We start from the raw sequence: 22,189 nt of genomic DNA on the forward strand, positions 1-22,189 counted from the left end.
TAAATAGCTGTTAGAAGTTGTTCTTCTAATATGCCAAGTGCACGCTTACTAAATATTTAACGAAATAAAAGTAATTAAACATGTGGAACTAATAACTCCAAAAATACTAAAATTAGTTCAAGGTTAGTTTCAGATTTAATCAGCCTTCTTACTGAAGGATGTTTTCCTTCTTTCCACAGGCTACTTATAGAAACTATCCATTTGTTAACTCTTTCTTGGGTTGAACAGTAACTTTATATTGCCCCTGTTTAAGCATGCATACAAAATCGCCCTTTCTTGATGGAGTTGGATGTCATTATAGGATAACTGGAGTCATGCACTAAACAGGGTGAGTTCTTCACACCTGGATGAGCTTGTCTTTATGCTGCACAGTGTGAGACTGTGACTCATATTTGGGAGGGACTGCAGTGAAACTGAAGCAACTCATGTCCGTTCCTTTGAGAGATCCTGCACAGACAGATGCTCAGTAGGAGTAACCTTGCTTTCACCCAATACAGCCAAAAACTCTTCTTCCCACTCAACCACAGAAACCTCAGAATTGGTACTGCTGCCTGAAGACATTCCTGACTGTGTAGCTGTTCATCAGCAATGCTTTTATGCACATTTCTTGGCTTACAGTGGCAAAACATAAGGGGAGGTTTTTGCAAAATGTGTAACTGTAACCCTGCCGCATACTTTCAGACTGCCAACAACAAGGCCTCCATTCAGAATCGGAAAGAAAGTGTGAGCCAATGTAAAGCCTACAATGAAGTGGAACACAGACTAAACACAATTCGGAGGCCAGTCATATGAGGAGGCTGATACAGGAACAAACATTTTAAGAGTGCTAATGAAGACACTCAGCAAAGAGACAAGGATGCTATTAGTCAGCCCTCATTTACTCCAGTCATCCATAGCTCCCAGGAGGCATTTGAGGTAATGAGATCCCTCTGTGCTCTTTCTGCGTCACTCCCACTGTCTGACCTCTCTGTTGCTGGACAGCTGTAATTGAAGGCTTAGCAGAATGCGCCGTGCCATGCTGCACTTATAGCACATGCTGTCAGCATTTCTTTTGCTCATTACACGTGTATTATTTTCCACTGCATGGCTATTTGTCCCACACATGTACAGCAGGGAGTCACTCAATCAGTCTGGTGCTGAGACTTTTGACAAGTGTTTGGCTTACTCCAATAGTTAATAATATTGTACTTGTCTCCATGGGGAAATGTCTCATCTATTTGACCTGTCCTAACCACAATCATACAGCAATCACAGAGCAAAGCTTGTGGATCTGCGCCAGTACACAAGCGTGCGCCTTGTGTAAGTGTAATGGCAGGATTATTCCTGCCTAACGTGTCAATCTTATGGTGTGGGAGGAAAAGAGAAACTTGCAAATGCGGTGATGCAACAATGATAATTACCATGCAACTATAGAAGGAATCAAATTTTCCTCTTTTCCACTGCTGGGGTATTTTAGAATTTAAAATCCTTTCCTGAAGGGGAATTTGTCACTCATGTTCTGTGGGTTGGGAGAGTATCGCTCGATACAAAAGGTACATTTACCTGGAGCCTAATATTCAAGTGCTGACAGACCCATAATACTTCATATTTCAGCTGATTACAGTAGGGTTACCCGTTGACTTGCATGCATGCCTGCTTGACTTTAATCTGGTGTCAAACTCGAGGCCTGCACCCAGTGCAGGACACATGTCAAACTAAACTGGCGATCATACCCTTACCTCACTAACAAATATGCTAACACACATTAGCATGGAAAAGGTTGGAAAAGCTGATCCATAAAACAGACCATTTCATGAGAGTTTGGACTCACAGCAGAGCTGTGCAGCCCAGAATCTTTATTAATATTATTCCTCTCATTATTTTTACTGAAGCTTGTCGAACAACCACCGAGTTGTCATGTTCACACTTGTGAAATAGGCGATGTCAAGCTTGTAGGATACCTGAGGATATAGTTTAAGCGATTGCTCTGTATTATCACCAGTTATAATATTTAGCTTTGTGAAAAAGCTTCTGGTGTAATATTATTTTGTTTAACTAAATTGTATACTATTCAGAAGTAGCTTTATGTGGACCCAGTTATACATGAGAAAGCTATGTGAAACTTTATCAACTCTAAACTGTATGTAGGTTTCTGGCCCTTGATGTGAGTGAGTTTGACACCATTGGAATAAATTGCAGCAGGTTGTGTGTTTTTCCTCTTTAAAAAAAAAGACTTTTCAAAGTGAATTGATCCCTTGCATAGCATTTGTATTTCATGTAAACACTTGAAGAAATAAGAGCAGCACAGTGCTGGCAACAACTACTCTGAAGAGATGATAAATATCCATCTTCAGGGAGCTCATCAAACATTCGCTAAAGAGATAAGATGGCCATTGAGGAAGACAAATGTATAATGATTTCATAACTGTAGCCAAAGTCCCACAGCTATTCTGATTAAATGGGCGGTGCATGTAAACACCAAGACACTGTCAACTCACCAGTCGTGTAATAGCACTGTTGGCCACTTGCATAACTTTTGCTTATTCCATGCTCTTGGGATCAGTGTTCCTAGTGTGCTGGGTGCGAGCGTCCAGAGACAGGGTGTGTTTGACAACAGTCGTTGGTCCTCTTAATTTTGGGCCAGAGCCAGGCAGCTCTTGGAGCCTTTGCAGACAGACTGACTACTCCCTGCATGTAAGCAAAGTGTCATATAAAATCTCCAATCATGAGTTGAATTCCTGAAGCTGTTTTAATACACCCTGTTTATATTCTTACATCAGATTTGTAGAAATAAAACAAAAAAAGGAAAATATTTTACAAATAGCTGCTAAGATTCATTTTAAGATAAAATTTGTTCTTAAAGTCGACAAAGATTCGTGCAGTGACTGCATAGATCAGAGCCATGACTACTCCATATTCCAAAAAAAATTTTTTAATATCAATTTTTAGGAGGTTAACACTAACACCTACTCCGCCTAAATCCCACCACTGTACACAGATGTTTTGAATAACAACGAGTTCGTGCTTGCTTCCTGGCCTCCCACCCACAAGCATTGCATAAATAATTTTTCTACAGGGCAAAAGCATTTTGTAAGCCTCTTATTCTCTACTTGTTTTTTTTTTTGTTTTTTTTACCATCTCAATTATGCATTTAAAAATATACATTTTGAACTTTTGGAAAATACCTGCATCAGCCATTGCACAGCAACGTGAGGAGGAGGAGCACAGTGGCTAAGTTCAGGCAGCCTGATGTTGACCAGAGATACCGGGAACAAGTTTATTCAGTTCACATGTATGAAACTGCCGATATGCTGCCTCTGATAAAAAGGCTACTTTTTCAGTTTGCAGAATTTAAGATGGTTCTGATTACTCGGAAACCTTGGTCAGAGATTGGGAGCTCTCTGTCATACCAAGTAACAGTTTCCATGGTGGAAATTGTTACTAACTAAGAGGTGTCTTCTTGCTTTTGAAATTTCTTTCCACACATCTCTAAACACTGTGCTGACATATTCTTGGTTTGTTGTGCATGCACTGCATGATTGTGGTTTAAGTTGATCTCAGTAGTACTGTACGAGTGTCCAATGAAACATGTTTCCACAAGAGTTTTTTCAGTCTAGAAAGAAGTTGACTATAATTAGTTAAATCATGAACTTCTAGCTAGAATGATCTGTAAAAATGGGTATTATTTGCCAGTAGAATTGCATTAATATCAAAACCTACAAAATGGTAAACAAAACTGTAAAACGATTCTAGTGCAGCACATAATGCAAGTATAAGCTGGCCCCTTCCAAGTTGTAATTTAAAATTGTACTGTAAATGTACTGGTGGTTATAGCAAGAGCAGTAGATGATGCCAATTTAACTCTTTTACTTGATTTGGCTTCAAGGTTGTGTGTGTGTGTGTGTGTGTGTGTGTGTGTGTCTGTCAAGCTTTAGTTACATTGTTTGTTCAACCTTTTTTATTTGTTAATAAATTGTGATTGGCTGATTCACCCTGTGGACTGAATGGGACAGCTCCCAGTTAACCTGTCAGACATGATTTGGCGTTTACCATTGGGCTACTGTTTATGTCAGTCCTATATTCTTTATTAAAGCCATTGCATATTTATATTTCCTTTTTACCTCACTCCTTTTCATCTTTCTCATAGTGATCCATCAGCACCTGTTTGGGGAACATCATTTTGACCTAATAATTTCTTTGCCTACTAGCTTCACAGCTGACAGTACTTCCTGTCAAAGCTCCTGCCAAAAACAACCAGCAAGAAATAGCAGCTGTATTAGCATGCTACGTGTTTGAGGTGTATGCTATATGCAAACTTTAGTCATATGAGTCTAGAAGTCTCTTTTTATATCAGCAGGCTTTGTGTGGGATTTTAGACCTTCAGCTTTCAGGTCACATGTGCATTCACTTTCATTGTTATTATCCCTTTGAACTTGCCTTCAGATAGACATTAAATCTGTACTGTACATAGCACCACAGCTGTGGCTCTTACCTTTCCTTGTACTTTGCAGTAATGTGATTTCTGTGTGTGAATAGAACCAACTACAGACTAATGTAGAACCGATCTAGAACTAGACCTTTTCAATAAAAAAACAAACAAAATCAGACAGTTTCTCATAGAAGGTGTGTGTTGCTTTAGTTTAAAGGTGATGGGTACATATCAAAGGCTTACTGTTATGGTCTCGGGCCATGTGGGCCCAGTATTCTCAGTTTTTGTATGTTTTGTATTTCATTCCCTAGTCATGCCTTGGTTCCTAGGATTATTTAGTTATGATGATCCTTATTTGGTTACCTCCTGTGTGCCCCTGTGTATCTGTGAGCCCTCGTCTCTCCTTGTGTTTTATTCTATGTTTTCCCCAGCCCGTTATGTCTGTGTCCTCCCCGTGCTCTCTCCCCTCCTGTTTGAACCTCTGTACTTCCTGTTTTACTTTGGGACTCCCGCACCTGTATACGACATGTTATGTTCACCCCGCCCTGTCTCGTTATAATTATCAGTGTCACCTGTGTTCCCCATGTGCTCCCACTTCCCTCGTTAACCCTCTGTGTATTTATGTCTGCGTCTCTCTCAGTTCTGTGTCGCGTTCTCCCTCATGCTGTGTGTGATTCTCCCTGTGTTTCTTGGTGAGCTTTATATTTAGTTTTCCCAGTTTAGTTTTGTATTACCCGTGATCTGCCTTTCCAGCAATAAAGCTGTGATTTTGAGTTTATCCCCTGAGTCCGTGGGTTTGCATTTTGGGTCCTCATCCTGCCTGCCACACAGCGAGCCATGACACTTACAGTACATATTTGTTTAGCTAGCTATGGTTTTCATATCTACAATATCTCTCTATTGGTAGATTAGCTTAGTCAGAGCATGTAACTCAAATGTGCTACTGTAAAGTAACAAATAGTCATGTTCAGCTGCATGTTAACACGTGTCTGATTAGCCAGTCACATGTTAGCAACTCGGTGCATTTAGACATGTAGAAATGGTCAAAATAACCTGCTGAAGTTCAAACTAAGGATCTGGGGAAAATGGTGATGAGGTGACTCTGAATGTGTCATTGTTGTTGGTGACTGACAGGCTGGTCTGAGTATTTCAGAAACTGCTGATCTACTGGGATTTTTCCCGCACAGCCATGTCTGCGATGATTTGCAGAGACCGGTCCAAAAAAAGGGAAATGAGCAGCAGTTCTGCCGTCTTCATGCTAGAGGTCAAAGGAGAATGGTCAGACTCCTTTGAGCAAATAGGAAGGAAATGGTAACTTAAAACGTACTAATTACAAACAGTATGAAGAACGGCATTGCTGAACACACTACATGTCAAACCTTCAGGCAGATTGGCTACAGCAACAGAAGAGCACACTAGGTGCCCCTCATGTCAGTTAAGAGCAGGAAACTGATGCATTTCACACGGGCGCGCTAAAGTTGAATAACAGAAGATTGGAAAAACTTTGTCACAGTTTGGTGTATAGAACATGAAAGCACAAATCCATCGTGACTTGTGTCAACAATTCACGCTGCTGCTGCTACTGCTGCTGCTGCTGGTGTAATGGTGTGGAGATATTTTCTTGACACGCTTAATAGCAGCTGTTGCTCACCATGTCTTTATGACCACAGTGTACCCCTCTTCTAATGGCTGCTGGATATCCAGCTGGAGAATGTGCCATGTCACATAGGCAAAATTATCTCGAATGTATTTTTGGAACATGAGTTCACTGTATTCAAATGACTCCACACTCATGAGGTGGAGATTCACATATTGGATGTGCAGCTGACAAACTTTGTCATCATATCAATACGAACCAAAACCTCCGAGGAATGTTTCCAGCACCTTGTTGAATCTGTCATGTATAATTAAGGCTGAACGAGTTCCAGCATGGCACTGGAAAAGTGTACATAATGAAGTGGCTGGTGAGTGCATGTGTAGGTACTGTATATCATATTTTGATGCAGAAACTCCACCACTGCAGGAATGTGATAAGTACAATATAGAAAGATTAGTGTGTTTATAGAAAAAAATTTCCTGGGACTACTGACAGACTCTTTCAAAACAAAGATTGTCATCAGTCTGGGGTGTGCCCAAAGAAAAACAAACACATGCATCTACGGCTCAGCTGAAGCAAACATTTACCCGTCTTCTTTCTGCTACTATTGTGTAATGGATACTATGTAATTGTACTGTTTGTTTGTGTTGTGTTGAGACCCATTTACCACAACTTGTTTTCAATGTGGAACAAGACATCAACCCACTAAACAAACATTCACAAGCAAATATTGAGAATCTAAAATATTTTCATGCACACAGTATGGATGCATATAGTGCAGTTCCACTGAAACCTCTGCATAAATGTAAATGTTTTACATCTAGTGTATCTGTTAGCAAGTTTTATCCAATATGAACGAATCGCAGAAGACATGTCTCTGATGTTTTTCCATCTTTTGGTGACCCTGTCTCAGGATCCTGGCCAGACATGACCGATGACAGATGAGGGTGTGGTGTGGCACATCTCACACATGCACACCAGCAGAGTGTCATTTTTATTAGAGCACTCCAAGAATTTGATTATAACCAAAGGCCTTGCATTTCTGGCAGTTTCAGGATTGACCTCCATTGTCTGTACTTCCCAGAGATAATAGAAGATGTCATCCAGTACATTTTCCCCAAATGCCCGGAAATCTTTGCTTCTGTGGCCACACAGAAGAGCGTTGTAGGCTGGGTTTACTCATGTATACCCATGTGAAAGCTTTAGTAATGTTTTACTCGTTATCCACTCATAGTTAAAGGATGTTCAGACTCCTCAGTGGCTTGCTGGTAAAGTGAAAGAAAACCAGCGCATTCATGTATGAATGCACATTATAAATTATGAACACAGTTAAAACAAGACTAGTTACAACAGTAGATTAGTAGATTGTAGAAAACATGCACCAGATGGCCCTGTCAGCAGACAGAGCTTTATGGTAGCCTGGAAAATTACCATCACCGTGTTGATCTGAAGCTGTCTCCCATTTCTGTTGGAGTAGCTCTGCATGATATCCACGGTAGGTTTTGTTTCGCTGTGTAAACAGCTCTCCTCTCTGCTAGATGCAGATGTTGAGATTTCTCTTTGAGTGGTAATGCCGGTAGTAAGCTGGCTGGCGTACTAAGGGATAATTATGGTTTTCTTATTGGTGGCGGCAGCGGTGGTGGTGGGGAAATGGGCTGGTGCATACAGAGGGTTCCTTCTGCTACAGATTTACAGGATGGAGCCTGTCTGGTTATGAAACGTGACATGGGGATGTGGCTGGCTATACCAGCTGGAAACAATGGTCTCTCTCACCGTATAGCATTCTTTCCACTCTTTCTTACTAAACTTTCTCTACAAATTACATGTTTTTGGGAAACAAAACCTTCCACAAAGGTCATCTCACATTGTGCGTCATCAATCTTATATATGTTGAAAGCACAAGTACAAATATTGAACGGGGTCAAATGGCTACAGTAACATTTGTAATCAACAAACAGCCTCACAACATGTATAGTTCAGATAGGTAGATATTTTTTTATTAAATATGAAGAGCTGTGAAGTTTTCTAAAGATTTCTCCCTTTCGTTGGGTCTACAGGTGTTTTCCCAATCCATAATGCATATGAGAAGGAAATGGCTTAGACAAATTCAATCAGTGCTTTCCCAGGATTGGATTTGGACGATGGTTGATATGTTTAGATGTAAATTCTATGCTTCTTTAAATCAATAAGCTCCTCGTTGGAGTGCTCTTTGTGTCAAGCAGAAAAATTGGTGACTTGGGCTCAGTTTGTGGAAGCAAATGTGAAACAGTCGAGCAGCAGCAGCCAGCTTCCGAGCACGTGGTGTTTTCGCTTGCACTTCCTGTATTTATTATCAGCAACAGCATTTAAAGCTTAAATCATTGCTGAAATAGCATCCTGCTAATATTGTTAAGGGTCAGCAGCTCCCTCTGGTCAACATGGTTAATTTAATACCAGTAGACAGTACTGGGAGGAGAGTTGGAGATATGGAAAAGGACAAAACCTAATCTAATATGCTGGTTGCATTTTTGTACATACATAAGTCATCAGTTTATGTAAAGGTGTACAGGCAATGTCCTCCACAATTACAAAGGTAGCCCACCCCTAACCTACCCCTGTCCTGACTGGGATAAACCTTGTTCCATGTACTGACTGAAATATGATAGTATTAATCATAATTGATTATGCCTTGATTATGGCGCTCGGAGCAAGTCATTCAGGACATTCAAGCACTTCATGTTACTACACACTGTTACTCTCTGTTTAGGTTTGGTAACATCTGGTTTAAATTCAGGATTCAGGCACAGTTTACATTAGATTTCTAGCTACAGACAGAGCAATCATTTATATTAACTGACAGAGTAGATTTATCTATCTCTCTATCTGGTGCAACGATACACAAAATTCACGGTTCGGTTCGATACTTTGGTGTCACGGTTCGATACTTTTTTCGATACAAAAAAATGTTCATGCCTTTTTAATTTGTCATTTATTAAAATTATAAATATATATTTTAACTCAGAAGTACAGTTTTTAAATTTAATGTTGCTGAAACAACAAAATAATTTAAAAAAAAATCTATCTGATCGAGAAATCACTCATCTTTGGAAAAGAGAGTTTATTACAGAGAAATGGATCTTTCCAAAATAAAAGCTATACTATACGCTTCTTCTGGGCTATATTCTCAGCAGCATATTAAACATATCAGGTCCCCATAAGGAGCATCGTGTGTGTGTGTGTGTGTGTGTGTGTGTGTGTGTATATGTCTATATATGTGTGTATGTATATGTGTATATGTGTATGTGTGTGTATATATATGGCTGAAAATGAAATCAGCGATAGTTCCTAAATATATAAATTTGCTTTTAGTAAATTTTTGTGCAGAAGTGTACAAAAGTAAAGTGCAGCATTGAGATTTGCAAATTAGAGGGTCATGTTTAGATATGTGTGACTTAAATTCTTGGTAATACTAAGCGAGCTCTGTCAGGTGCCTCGGGTTGATATGCCCTTTACCCACATCACCTTTAACCCTGACTCTGTAGAGCATGGGTTGAAAAATGCGGTTGTCTGTCTTTAACGGAGGTCACTCTTTGTCCCTTTTTTGTCCAAGCTTATTGAATACCAACACAAAGGCGACCATAAAAGCAGAGTAGTTTTCTTTTGGAATGAGGCCTGCCTGTTTGCTCTCCATAAAAAGGATTCGAATGGGCTTATGCTTGGTGATGATTCAACTAGATCAGATAACATTGGCTTATTTCCAATGAGGTGATTACTTAGCATAAATAGAATAGATTGACCATTTCTGGGCAGCGCTCAAGCATACAATTTGAAATCATCAATGAAGAATTCACGCCCTTTCAGTCAGACTCTGAAAGTAAGAATTTAATGGGCTAAAGCACAGAGCCAAAACAGATTGTGTCAAGGTCTAAAAATCCAGGCGCTGCACTGTATCTAGTCGCTTGACAGGACACCTCTAGTTGCTTCCTGTTAGGCTCCTGGTGTTTTTGGCTACCCAGCAGATACTTACTCCTGCTTTGTTTCCCGAGAGGCTGAAGATGTCATTCTGCTGCTTAACAGACTGCTGGTACACAACATACGAAAAGTATCCGTGAGTCAATATGGAGAAAGGATGTCAAACAAGTGGTCTCGCAGCCCCAGCTAGCTTTCCTGTCCCTGGTTTGGTGATGCAGAGCTAAGACAGTAGTGATTTTTTTATTTTTTTGTATTTTAGATCCGGACAAGTCATTAAGATTTTGTAACTAAGCAATAGTAATTTAAAACTGTACAGGTGAAGGGTCGTCAGCATGATAAATAATAACAGTAGACTCAGAATGTGGGACAGCTGACAGGTATTACTAAATATCACTTATTGTTCTTAAGCATCTCAGTTTGTTTGTCGTCTGTTTTGTAAATGAATCACTCATTAAATATGAGAACATGACAGATCACCTGTAGTGGCTTATATTCTTTACATTCATTGGACTGTGCTCTGTGAATATGTCCTCAGGCTGTTAATACAGAGGTCTGCTGGAACTTCCTCAATCATTCGAGAGCTACCTGGATGTTAGCCTGGAATCATGCATAAGCACTCAGTTTTATGTGTGACACATCAACATAATCTTTGCTCATTGCCTTGTGCCATCCTCTGGATTTGCCTTACAGTGGGTTTGTCCAGAAAATGAAAATGAGAATCAAGTTTAAGGGTTTTTATTTATTTTTTTGCAAAGGCAGGTGTATGTTAGTGTAACTTTTTCATTTTAGTCACATACACATATGATGGTTACCACACTTGTCATAGTCATTGTCTTTTCTTCTGGAACTATCCGTTTTGAGAGCTCCCAGTCATCTCACCCTCCCTTTTCCTTGACTCCAGGACCTATACTTCCTACTGCTCAGAAGCAAGCACACAGTGACGTTGGTTGGTTTTGTATGGCTGCTGTTCGAGGATTCAGTGACGCCAATTTACAAGGGTGCTATGTGATCCTTTCATTTGCCAGGCTTTTATAGTGAAAGGCCTGGCAGTCAGTGCAGCAGTTTCAATCCTACTTGCTGAGAGACTCCGCTCTATTGAGGCATACAGCCCTGTGTGTTGTCCCAGCTCCATGCCACAGAGCAGCCACAGGTTTGATGGTTCTGCTTTTTTGCTATGGTTACTTTAGAGTTGAAGTATAAAAAGCAGTGTAAGAGTCAGGCCCTAGAGCTTTGACATGTGGTCAATGAGAGTCTTTGCAGTGTGGATTGGTTACCTAAAGACTAGACAAACCCATTAAATACATAAGACAATGGGTCATCCTTTCATCAGTGATTGAAGTTTTGTTTTTGTTTTTTAAATTTCTTTCCTTGTGTGCGGTCATTGAGGGGGAAAAATGGAGCTTATTGGCTTTGTTCTCCATTTGCACTTCAGGCTTTTCTCTGCTTGTGTTTAGATTTTCCACTTAAATTCTAAGAGCCAATAAAATCATCTCTTAACAGGTTTAAACTAAATTCCTTCTAATCTCCTCTATTGGTAAATCTAAAAATAAGTTTTAAAAAGCCTCTTTCCCCACAAATTATACTTTTACTAGACAATTATGGCTTCTTTTACAGCTTAGTCCAGGAAGCCAACACGAACATCTCTTCTCACTCCACCAGTCCCATGAACAAATCTTATGGATAAGCCAAAAACAGGTCTACTTTCCTGTGTCTTTAGTACAGTTTAAAAAGAAAAACTGCTGAATGTTATTTTTTTTTCACTTCACTGTATAGTTTGTTATATAGGAAGATATATTGCCAGATGGCAAATAGAAGGACTGCGAGTCCATTGATAGGTAGTGTCCTTGAGATCTAGTGTAGGTATAATAGCTCCCTTGTTCCCTCGTAGACACACTGTCTGGACTGTTTCACTTCACTTTAAACTGCTTCATGTGTTAAATTATCCCATAATGCGCTAAATTGGACTCCTCTTGAATTCCCTATCTTTTCATCAGGTGTTATCACAAGTTTATTTGATGTTTTGCACCATCGGTTCAGTGTTTTTACCCACGCATGTCAAGTTTCCATGCATGTGATCATAAAGGTATATATAACTGACATGCTCATTCCCCATTTATAGACATTTATGTTTATAGGATGTGCTTACAGTTGTTCCCGTGTTTAAGGTCTAGACATGGTATTTAGTGGTTATGTGGAGTAAATTAATCCTACAGGGTCAACAGCCACTAAACATCTACTCAGGGTTCCCTTCTTGCAGGCCAGCTGGTTCCTACTGATGCAATTGGAGGTCTTGAGCCCCCACTATGCACTTTATTTTACCTCCCTGCTCACCCTGTTGCTTTTACTGCCCTCAGTGTCGGCTGAGTGTTATTTGAGGCTGGGGAGAGCCAGCTAGAAGATGTTGTGTCCAGCAGCAGGGGTGAAAGGGAGAGTTCAAAGTGGCTGTAAACTTCCATTAGACCAGTTCTCACAGTACTTATTGTGGCAGTGCATTTTATTACTACAACGCTGAAGGATTGCGGCTGACTCTTCACCTACACGCAGTGTTATAGGTGTCCTGTCTTTTTTTTTTCTCTCTGCCTTACTCTTCCCTCAGCTCTTTTTATGGCACATGGCATCCGCTTCAGTTGCTATGCGAGAGACAAGTATGAAGTGGTGTCTTCCACACACTGCACACTGGGGCAATGATATAAGCAAGTGGAGGAAATGAGGTTTCTATTAACAGTGGTGTGAAGTTCAAACTGCTTCTATTGAGCTTCAGGACAGCACCTTCTCGTTCTGTTGCTTAGAAATGGACAACAACGTGCAAATTCTCCCCTTTGTATTTTATTTCATTTTTTTGATTTTTTTTTTGTATTATTTTTTGAGGAATTTAATTTCAAATGTCAGCTTTTAGAAGGATTATGTTAAATTTTGTCAAAACGATGGTCAGTTGCTCTCTTTGGTTTTTAGCATATGGTTGTGAGGACCTCAGCTCAAATGTTTTCTTCAAAAGTAGAGCAGGTATTTAGGCCATGTTCTGGTTTACATGCGGACAGTTATAGGAAGCATAAATTTGTGCTTTGTCTGCTTTTGTTACTGGAAGCTGAGCTGTAGCTGTCTGGCTCTTTAGTTTGTTTGTTGAGCAGGCATGCGAGAGAAATAATTTGCATAACTGTACAGGAGCTCAGAAGCTTGTATTATTCAGTTAATGTGACCACTGTGGTCATCCATATGGCTGCTTCCTGTAAAACTTAGAAACACTGGTGTAATCACAAATTCTAAAGAGATCAGGCGTAAATTTGATCCGTATTGAAAACGTTATTTTAGGTGTTGTAAAAGCAGCTCAACAATTCATGTAGTAGACCTCCACAAGAAGTTGTTAAAATAAAAAATATGCTAGACATGCTGCATTTGGCAGAGTAGAAAATGTTTTGGGAAGAGGTCAGAGTGACACGTGAGGACGTTTGGTTCGTATCCAGAATAATGCAATTATAAAAAATTGAGAAAAAAATAATAATAAACCCGACACTTATGAGCTCTGAGAAGCTAAAAGCAGTGTTTTGCAAAAAATAAAAAAACAGAGACCAAACGTTGCTTACTTGAAGAAAAGAAATAATATCGAACCTTCCCTTAGAATCCATTCAGCCATCCGTCCATAATTTTTGGCTTATCCAGTTCTGGGTCCCAGTGGAGTTGGAGCCTCCCCACCTGTCACACAGCGACTGTCCCAGTTGTCAAAGGTTAATTTCTCCTAGAATGAAAAATGAAAAATATTTAAAACCATCTGGATCTTTGATTCAGATCTAACAGAAAGTTGATCAGAAGAGAGCCAGGATCCTGCACATAGCAGACAGGGTTTTTTATGCATAGATTTTACACAAGTATGAGAGTTCAGGTGTGAGTAAACCTGTGCTCTGTGACTGATTTGGATATCTCTTTATGAGCCCATAAAGTGCCTGACTATTTGTTGCCTTGTGTGTAGTGTAAAGCATATGAAAAAGCCCTTAAAATCAATTGAGCCTTAATTTTTTTGCCATGTTTTATATGAAACCTGTGTTCGTTTTGTGATTTTGTGTGTGTGATTTTGAAAATCTTTATCATTTTCTTTTTTCTCTTTCCTTTGTCTTGCCTTCTTCCATCCTTCAGGTGCCTTGCAGGACTGGAGTTCCCGACCTCTGTGCTGAGTTAAATCCTAAATCCTGGTGGGATCACGACTGACCTTTGTTGCTCCGTCATCGGCTCCTGTTTCCCTCCCGCTCTTCCTCCAAACTTCTCTCCTCCCCTTTCTTAAACTCTGTTCCCCTCCTCCTCTGTATCTGTCGTTCCCGGGCTTATTACTCACTGAAGGGAGCAGCACAGTAGCTGGCAAAGGATGAAGCGGGTCTGCCTGCCAACACCAGACAGAGGATAGAAGCCACAAAAGGACTAGCAAGGGGGGCAAGAGAGGCCAAGAGGAGGAGAGACTGAGAAGAAATCTATCAGAGAGAACCACAACGAAAGTGTGAGAAGCAACAACAATCAAGATGCCTCGCCGGAAAGACAGAAGTTTCATCAGCTAGGAAGGTGCCACTAGCAGATCTATAACTCTGAACATTTTTTTAAACAAACTTCTAACCTGCACACACAAAAATAAGTTGTGGAGACAGATGCTCCTACCCTCTGGAGTCCTTGTTAACACCTGCTATGCCTCTGTAAAAAGTGTTAGCCATGCCAGCCAAGGGAAAGTACCTGTTGAATGACCAGGAGCTCAGAAATGAGGCACTCTACCGCAAATACTCCTGCATCAGCCAGTATCAGCCGCTGGTACTCCTGCTGGGCCTCTCCATGCTCTGCTGTGTAATTCTCCTTATTCTGTTCTTTGCCCTCCGATTGGTGAGTTTTAACATACACATTTGTTTAAAAGTTACACTGACTGCAAACACTGGAAAGCATTATACCTTTTAAATATGAATCCCAGTCTGTGATTTTTAACAATACAGTGATTATATTCATGACCTCTGAGGCAGAGGAGGGGAGTCATTGGAAATGATCAATAGTTCTTTTGAATTCCTTCATGTGACTAATCTTTGGGCTTCAACTGCATAAAAGGTATTAATTGGTATTAAAATGTCTTAAGTCAGTTTTTCATATACTAAGATATGGGCACCTGGGTTTTATTAATTGTACTTGACATTATAATTTAAATCCTCCAAAATATGATTGCTAGGTTGCACTGTTGAGTCATGAAAATTGGCTCCTTTGCCAAGATTTTACCCAACAGCTGAATCCAGCATGCAGGTTTTCAGCCACACGTGGTGCATTTTGTGTGCAAAGTGTTTCCGGTGTGGCACAGTAGGAATCAAGAAAGTGGAATCCAGTGCAAGTTCCAGTTCAAGTAATTCTTGCAAAGTAGCTTGACTAGATTAGATTAAATCACCAAATATGCTATAAACTTACTGGAACTCAGATTGTTGTTGTTTTTTTAAATCAGCCTTACTGATTTGCCTATCTAGGAATAATGCAGTGAGTGTAAGGAATAACTGAATTTCTGAAAATTGGTAGCCTCCATAAACTGTTGTATAACAATTAAATTGAAAAAAAAAAAAATGCAAAATGCACAACCTGACTTTCACAGCATGGTTTCTTATGACAATGGCACCAAGATGCTACACATAAACAGCAGCTCTTGTAGTCATAAACTCAGTTTTTCTACCTGGCATTTTCCTTTTAATTGATGAAAATATGTTAGAAAAGCAAATTAAAGAAATCACTCATCCAAGACAGTATGCAGTTAATAATTAAGATGCTCTAGATTCAGCTTGGTTCAAGTGTTGTTTTAAGGCACGTCTTAGAAGATGTTTATTATTTAGTCAAGGAAAGAACCTGCTGAGCCAACATACAAACACACCTGCAGTTTTCCTGCTTTTTGCATCACTGTTAGTTTTTATTGCTAGGTGACACAAATTGCTGTTGCAAGTATTGACGTGCACCAACGATGAAACATCATTTATGTTTCTTTGAGAGTTATTTTAAAGACCTACAGACCTGTCACATCCTGCTTTAACGATGATAAGTTTTAGTTAGTCGATTGGTGTTTGGGGGAGAGATTTGGCACATTAGGACAGCAGCAGTAGCGTGCTGTGTTATGAAGCAGGATGTGGCTGGATGTTCAGTTTGAAACCTTAGGTCACCAGTGAAAATGTGGGAGAAAAAAACAACACTCCTCTATTTTGATAGCTGCTTGAATAAAGCACTGTGGGTACAGATGTAGAGGAGTGTGACTGAGTGAGTGATTGTGTAACTGTTTTGATGTGAAGGAGGATGTATCTGAAGTAGGCATGAATATGGGGAATGCAAATTTCAGTTTCAAGATTATATAAGGTTATAATGTTTTTGTGCAGGAAACGGCGTGAAGTGTATGTTGTCTCAGTGTCTCGTTTATCCACAGAGAGATGTGAGGTCAAGGTTGGCTAGAGAGGGCTCAGAAATACTTGCGTTTAGTTCCTTTTTTCCTCTGAGGCACGTTCTCTCTGTTAATTGTTTTACCCAGCAGTTAAAACTTGCATCAACTTTGTTGGAGATTTGAATAGAATAAAACAAATCAAGAGAAAACTAAGACATGCAGTAAAATGTTTAAAACAATGCAGCTGTCAGAGCACAGCGACTGCAATTGTGCTTCCTACCGTGACAAGAAAAGACATGTATTCATTGAGTTCTGCTGTTCAGCGGCATGCTGTTGATTTTTGGCATGATGGCAGGCAGCTGCTACAGCTTCTGTCACCGTAGCTTATATTACTTTCTCCTGCTGGAAAAATCATTTTAACCTTCCTTATATTGTGTTGCTGCAGTCTTTTTGGCACACTCCTTTTTTTCATGTCTCTCTCAAACATTGGTTCCATCACTCTTGTATCCACTTTACACACATTCACGCTCGCACGTCCATGTTGGTAACATGTAGCTTCTCATTTGGATTTCAAAATATGTAAAATCTATTCACACCTTCAGCAATCCCCTGGCATACCATTACACACTCCTTTTTTTTCTGTCCTCTCTTCTGCGCATGCAGTTGCCAGGGGTACAAAGGAGTTAAGAGAAAATGTTGGGTTGGAGCTTGTATAACACTTATTAAATGCAAAGGAGGGGCACAGTGTCGCTTAGGGGGTGGCCATCAACGTCAGGCAGTCACTTTCGACTTATGCAACTCTTCTTTAGTCGTGGATATTGGATGATAAATGAAGGAAAAACTAGAGAAAACTGGCATTAAAAGTGTGTCTTCTAACACCTGTCTCGGGTCCTGATTGCCTGGAAGGTTCTTTAAATTTTATCCAAATACAATGGCTATAGCATGTATAATAACACTCTTAGACCTAAATATGTAACTCCTATAAATGCATTCACTGTGGCCTTGAAACCTGCTTTTGCTGTCTCCATATAGTTGCTTTCATTTTTATTAAACTTACTGCAAAACGCCCCTTTTTCGAATGTTAGTGATGATGCTGAATCACAGAAATAAAAGTCAGAATGATCAGTGCAAAGTCTCACAGAACTTTAAACACCCTGGCTAGTTTTGTGTGATTCCCCCCCCCCCCCTTGGTGTGCCACATGTTAAACATTAAAGCCGTATTTGCTCACATGGATTTCTCCGCAGCTGAAACGAAGTAATTGTGCTTTTGCTGCCGTCAGAAAGGTTTTGTCAAGACTCTCATCTACACGGGGAGCGGAAAATGCTTTAGTTGAGATCTGGCCTTTTCCAGTGCTGCCATGGTAACCAGAAAGATCAACATACAATGCAGAGATGGCCTTCTCCGCTCAGAGATCTATTGACTCTGACTTTGTGCGTCTGTCTCACTCCTGAGCGCTCTTTTAACCCCTTACTTTCTCTTGTGTCCTCCCTCCAACACCTACTCTCTCTCCCAGTTAACGCCAAGGCAATCACACATCATGTGCACACATCGACGAACTGCTGTTCTCATGCATGTAATTACCTACGCTTTTGATACACAAACACACACACAAAAACGCTCTTCTTTTCACAAATGCATTCTTTTTTTCCCCCCCTTTTGTGCCAGCTTCTCACTGTGCAGTAACTCAATTAGGAAGATGTTGACCTGGAGGCAACAGCACATGAAGCAGAGACAACTGTGAATAAAAACACGCAGTAATCTCTCACAGGCCTTTGTTCTCAGGAGCATTTTATGTTGATTTTTTTTTTTTTTTAAATTTTTTTACCTTCAGCTTCAACTGCAGTGTACGAGTTCACCAACAATACAAAAATTATTGAGCTGCTCGTTAAAATATTTTTTAAAAAGTATATAAGTAGACTCTACAGTACATGCAAGCAGGTGAAAATATAGATTTTTCACACAAAATTTACAAATACTTCACATTATTGGCAAAATCCATAATGTTTGCTTTTCATCTTGTGGGAAATAAAGGTGGTTATTGCAGGAAGTGCTATTATTAGTTGCGCTTCTTCATACTAGATGGCTAACATAGTTCTTCTGCCACTGATACACCTGTGGCCCATGCACAAATGTAGCTACTGACAGCTACTGACCTGAAACTTGCCTTATAATGTGTTTAAATACTAGCAGCTGTCTCTTGTTAAATCTGACTGTAAATACTTGTGATATAACTTATGTTATACAGCAGTCCTCTGTGGAAAAACCTCTGCTTCAGTTGAGCAAACTTCCAAGATGTTATCTAAACAATATGTTGTAATTTAAACCTTGGAAACCTGGGGCCCGTTCTTCGTACGTCGCTTACTACATCCAAGATCAAATGACACATCCAAGATCAAATCATCGCGCTAACCGTGAGCTCGCTAATCCGGTTCCCCGAACACACCTGCTGTTGACGATTACTACAGCTGGACGCAGTAATGTGACATCACTGGGTGTCGTAAAAGGGGCTACGCATCGATAGTAGAAACATTGATCGGCAACCCTCTGATTGGTCGGCGAAAATGTCGAAGGAGTGCGCTCGGCTCGGTATTTTTCGGCAGCAGAGCAAGAACTCCTGAGTGAGGGATTTCAGGAGTTTCAGAGTTTAATCAGAGCGCAAGGGAACACTGCAAAGGCTGCAAAAGCAAGGAGAGAGGGCTGGCAGAAAGTTGCTGACAAATTAAACTCGTAAGTAATTTAATAATAATAATAATAATATATTGGATTTTTATAGCGCTTTTCAAGGCACCCAAAGCGCTTTACAATGCCACTATTCATTCACTCTCACATTCACACACTGGTGGAGGCAGCTACGGTTGTAGCCACAGCTGCCCTGGGGCAGACTGACAGAAGCGAGGCTGCCATATCGCGCCATCGGCCCCTCTGGCCAACACCAGTAGGCGGTAGGGTAGATTTATTATATTACACTATATTATCCAATATTATATTACATTATATTATATTATAATATGTTATATTATATCCCCTTTCACATTAGAGCCACAACAGGACCCACTAGAACATGGGAACAAGTAAAAGTGAAATATAAGAATATTCTACAGAATGGTAATATTTATCACTTATATTGCTTTTAGTCTCTTGGAAAGAGACCCTGAAATAATCTGTTTGTTTGTTTATAACAGCAACCAAGAAAAGGGCAGAGCAAAAAAAGACAGGTGGTGGTCCTGCACCCCCTCGTCAACAAGTTGGTTAAGTAAATAATACCCTCACGGGGAAATCGATATCTCTCTATGAGCACACTGTCGCGCTGAGCTAAAGGATCTTGTCTGTCCCGCAATATATGCTGAATTCTGAGGACTCTCCTTATCAATCTTGCACCTTCCGCAATGGGTTGCTCGCGTAAACGGACAGGACATGGCTGCGACAGACTTCCCAAATCCACCTTGGCTTTTATAGCCGTGGTCTCTCATCTTGATTACACGAAGTAATTTACAATTACTACTCTGAAATATGAATTACATCTGTAATAATCACATACATGTAATAGAATGTTAATAGTACATTTCCCTTTTTTAGGAAATGACCTGTATGTATCTGTGTGACATCAATAAAAGGATCAAGTGCTGCATTATCTTCAGTTACATTGATGTTATTTATTTATCGCTGTTGCTTTCGTATAAATGAAGCGGACATACCTGCGTGGCCGCGATCTAATCCTGTTTACATAAAGTAAACCTGCTCCCGAGCAGGTTTACGCTTACGGCTCTGTTGCTATGACAGCAAGTCCCGGATGAGCTTCGGGGAACCGACTGATCCAGGATCACGCGAAATCGTCAACAATCTAATCCGGCTAACCTACTTAGCGAGGTACGAAGAACGGGCCCCTGGTTGAGGATAAGGTGTTGATCATCTTCAACCAGGCTTGAAAGACACTGAGCAACCCTGTAAGAGTTTAACAAATTGTGTTTTTATTTTTCTCTCCCTGGCTTCTGTTATAGGGAGCCGACAAACATTATGTCTTTGTGAGTGTGGTGAGCGCCAGCCTGTGTGTGTTCCTAGCTGTGTTTGTGCTGGTGTGTACAGACGTACTCGCACAGCGATGGAGGCGTCTGCTAGGCCTGATTGTATGGGCAACACACCTCACCTTGGGCTACACCTTCATCTTCAGTGGACCTATTGTCTTACCTTGGGACCAGGTAACTTCACTTTACAGCAGAGTTTAAACTGAAGTAATGCAAGCCTTTTCCAGAGGCAAAAATCTTGGGAAGCTGTGTAAAATGTACACAAATACTTAAATCATTTAGTCCTGAAAACCATATATTTGCTAGAAAAACTACAAACACAATACACTGAATGGTAGAAATAAAAATTTAAAAATCAATTTTTCCACTTATCCACTTTTTCCTGCTTGTCCAATCGAGGGCTGCAGCTTAGCACAGGCACCATTCAGACTTACATTTTACCTGCGACCAATATAGAATTGCCACTTTAACTATCTTTCGACTGTGAAAGGAAGCCAGAGTAGTTTTAGAGAACCCCCAGAGGCACCTACACAGAAGTACACATTGGATTCAAACCCAGGACCTTACGCTTATTTTAAATTTCAGGGACGAGGTATGTTTCCCACTGTGTTGGATTTGTCCTTCTCCTTTATTTATTTTTTTCATCGAGGTGGTCGGCTCCTCAACACCTGAAGCCCTCCCTTCTGTTGCTGGGTTTCGTAATGTCCCAAACATTATCAGTGGGTAACAGGCCTGGACTGCAGGCATCGGTTTTATATCTGACTCTCTGCTACAAACCAAGGCTGTTAAGAAATATATGGAAATTTTTTGACAGTCTTTTTCTTGAAAATGTCATAAGTTTAACAACCTTTTCCTGGCATCTTTTATATTGTTGTGCATTAATGGTGCTCTCTTACTTATGTACTGTGTACTGTTAACAACCCATATGGTCCCTGTCCTCTTTAGACCGGTGTGCGTCACTGATGCTTTCCAAAAGTAAATTTCAGACCACAGGGCAGGTTTTCACTTTGCCTCCATCCATCTTAAGTGAACTTATGCCTAGGTTGACTTTACTGGTGTTTGTTTAGAGAGTTATTCTTTGCATAACTGATTTTGAATCTCCATTAGTGGTTGCAGGGACTGTGCAGTGCTAAGTGAGATCAAGAACATCATGGACATTCAATATTAGCTTTTGTTTTTTTTGTTTCTGCATGTAGTATATTTCCATTTAGAAGAAAAAAATGATGAATATTTATACTTTCTAATTCTCACCAAGTTGCTGGTTTGGTTGCGTAAAACGGATTTTTTTTCTTCTCATAAATCTTCTACAGCTTAGCTGTGAAATGTCTTTTAGCTTTGGATCTGTGACTAAACACCAGATGATGTAATTGTTCCAAAAACTAGGAATGATTTGAAATGACTCAGTCCTTTCCTATATGTTCCCAGGTGCCTTTATTCCTCTTCATCATCTTCTCTGTATACACAATGCTGCCATTCCAGATGAAGGACGCTGTAGTGCTGAGCATCATTTCCTCTCTGTCCCACATTTTGGCCATCACGATACACCTCAAAGTTTACAGCACAGAGACCAGTTACCTTGCCAACCAGGTAAAACCATTCGAATTGTTCTAGTAATTCTAGTTCTTACTGCTTCTGTGATGTTAATCAGTCTGTGATTGTTGCTTTAGTGTGAAGAATGTGTTCAGCACTTCAGGTCAATATAATTTGTAGGAAAATGGCAAGTTGCAGTTCATAATTACAAGAACATAGGAATCCTTCAGAAAACACTGAAAACTTACAGATGTGAATCTCAGTGTGTGATGTGATGGTGTCAAAATATTGTGTTTATTACTGGCCAAGTTAAACA

General features: G+C 40.1%; 1 protein-coding gene across 1 annotated transcript in view; it reads left to right on the forward strand.

Annotated features, from left to right (window-relative positions):
* Nucleotides 1–22,189, forward strand: part of adcy7 (adenylate cyclase 7) — a 67,160-nt gene that overhangs the window by 14,771 nt on the left and 30,200 nt on the right. Inside the window, exons 2-4 of the mRNA XM_085352332.1 lie at nucleotides 14,085–14,810; nucleotides 20,320–20,517; nucleotides 21,769–21,930. Of these exons, the coding sequence (XP_085208458.1) occupies nucleotides 14,646–14,810; nucleotides 20,320–20,517; nucleotides 21,769–21,930 (525 nt within the window). The 5' untranslated portion in view covers nucleotides 14,085–14,645. The remainder of the gene's footprint in view (nucleotides 1–14,084; nucleotides 14,811–20,319; nucleotides 20,518–21,768; nucleotides 21,931–22,189) is intronic.

The sequence above is a fragment of the Diplotaxodon limnothrissa genome, linkage group LG1 (genome assembly GCF_057381915.1).
Source record: "Diplotaxodon limnothrissa isolate DT_005_m linkage group LG1, D_limnothrissa_male_GT1.1, whole genome shotgun sequence".
Taxonomy (NCBI): Eukaryota; Metazoa; Chordata; class Actinopteri; order Cichliformes; family Cichlidae; genus Diplotaxodon; species Diplotaxodon limnothrissa.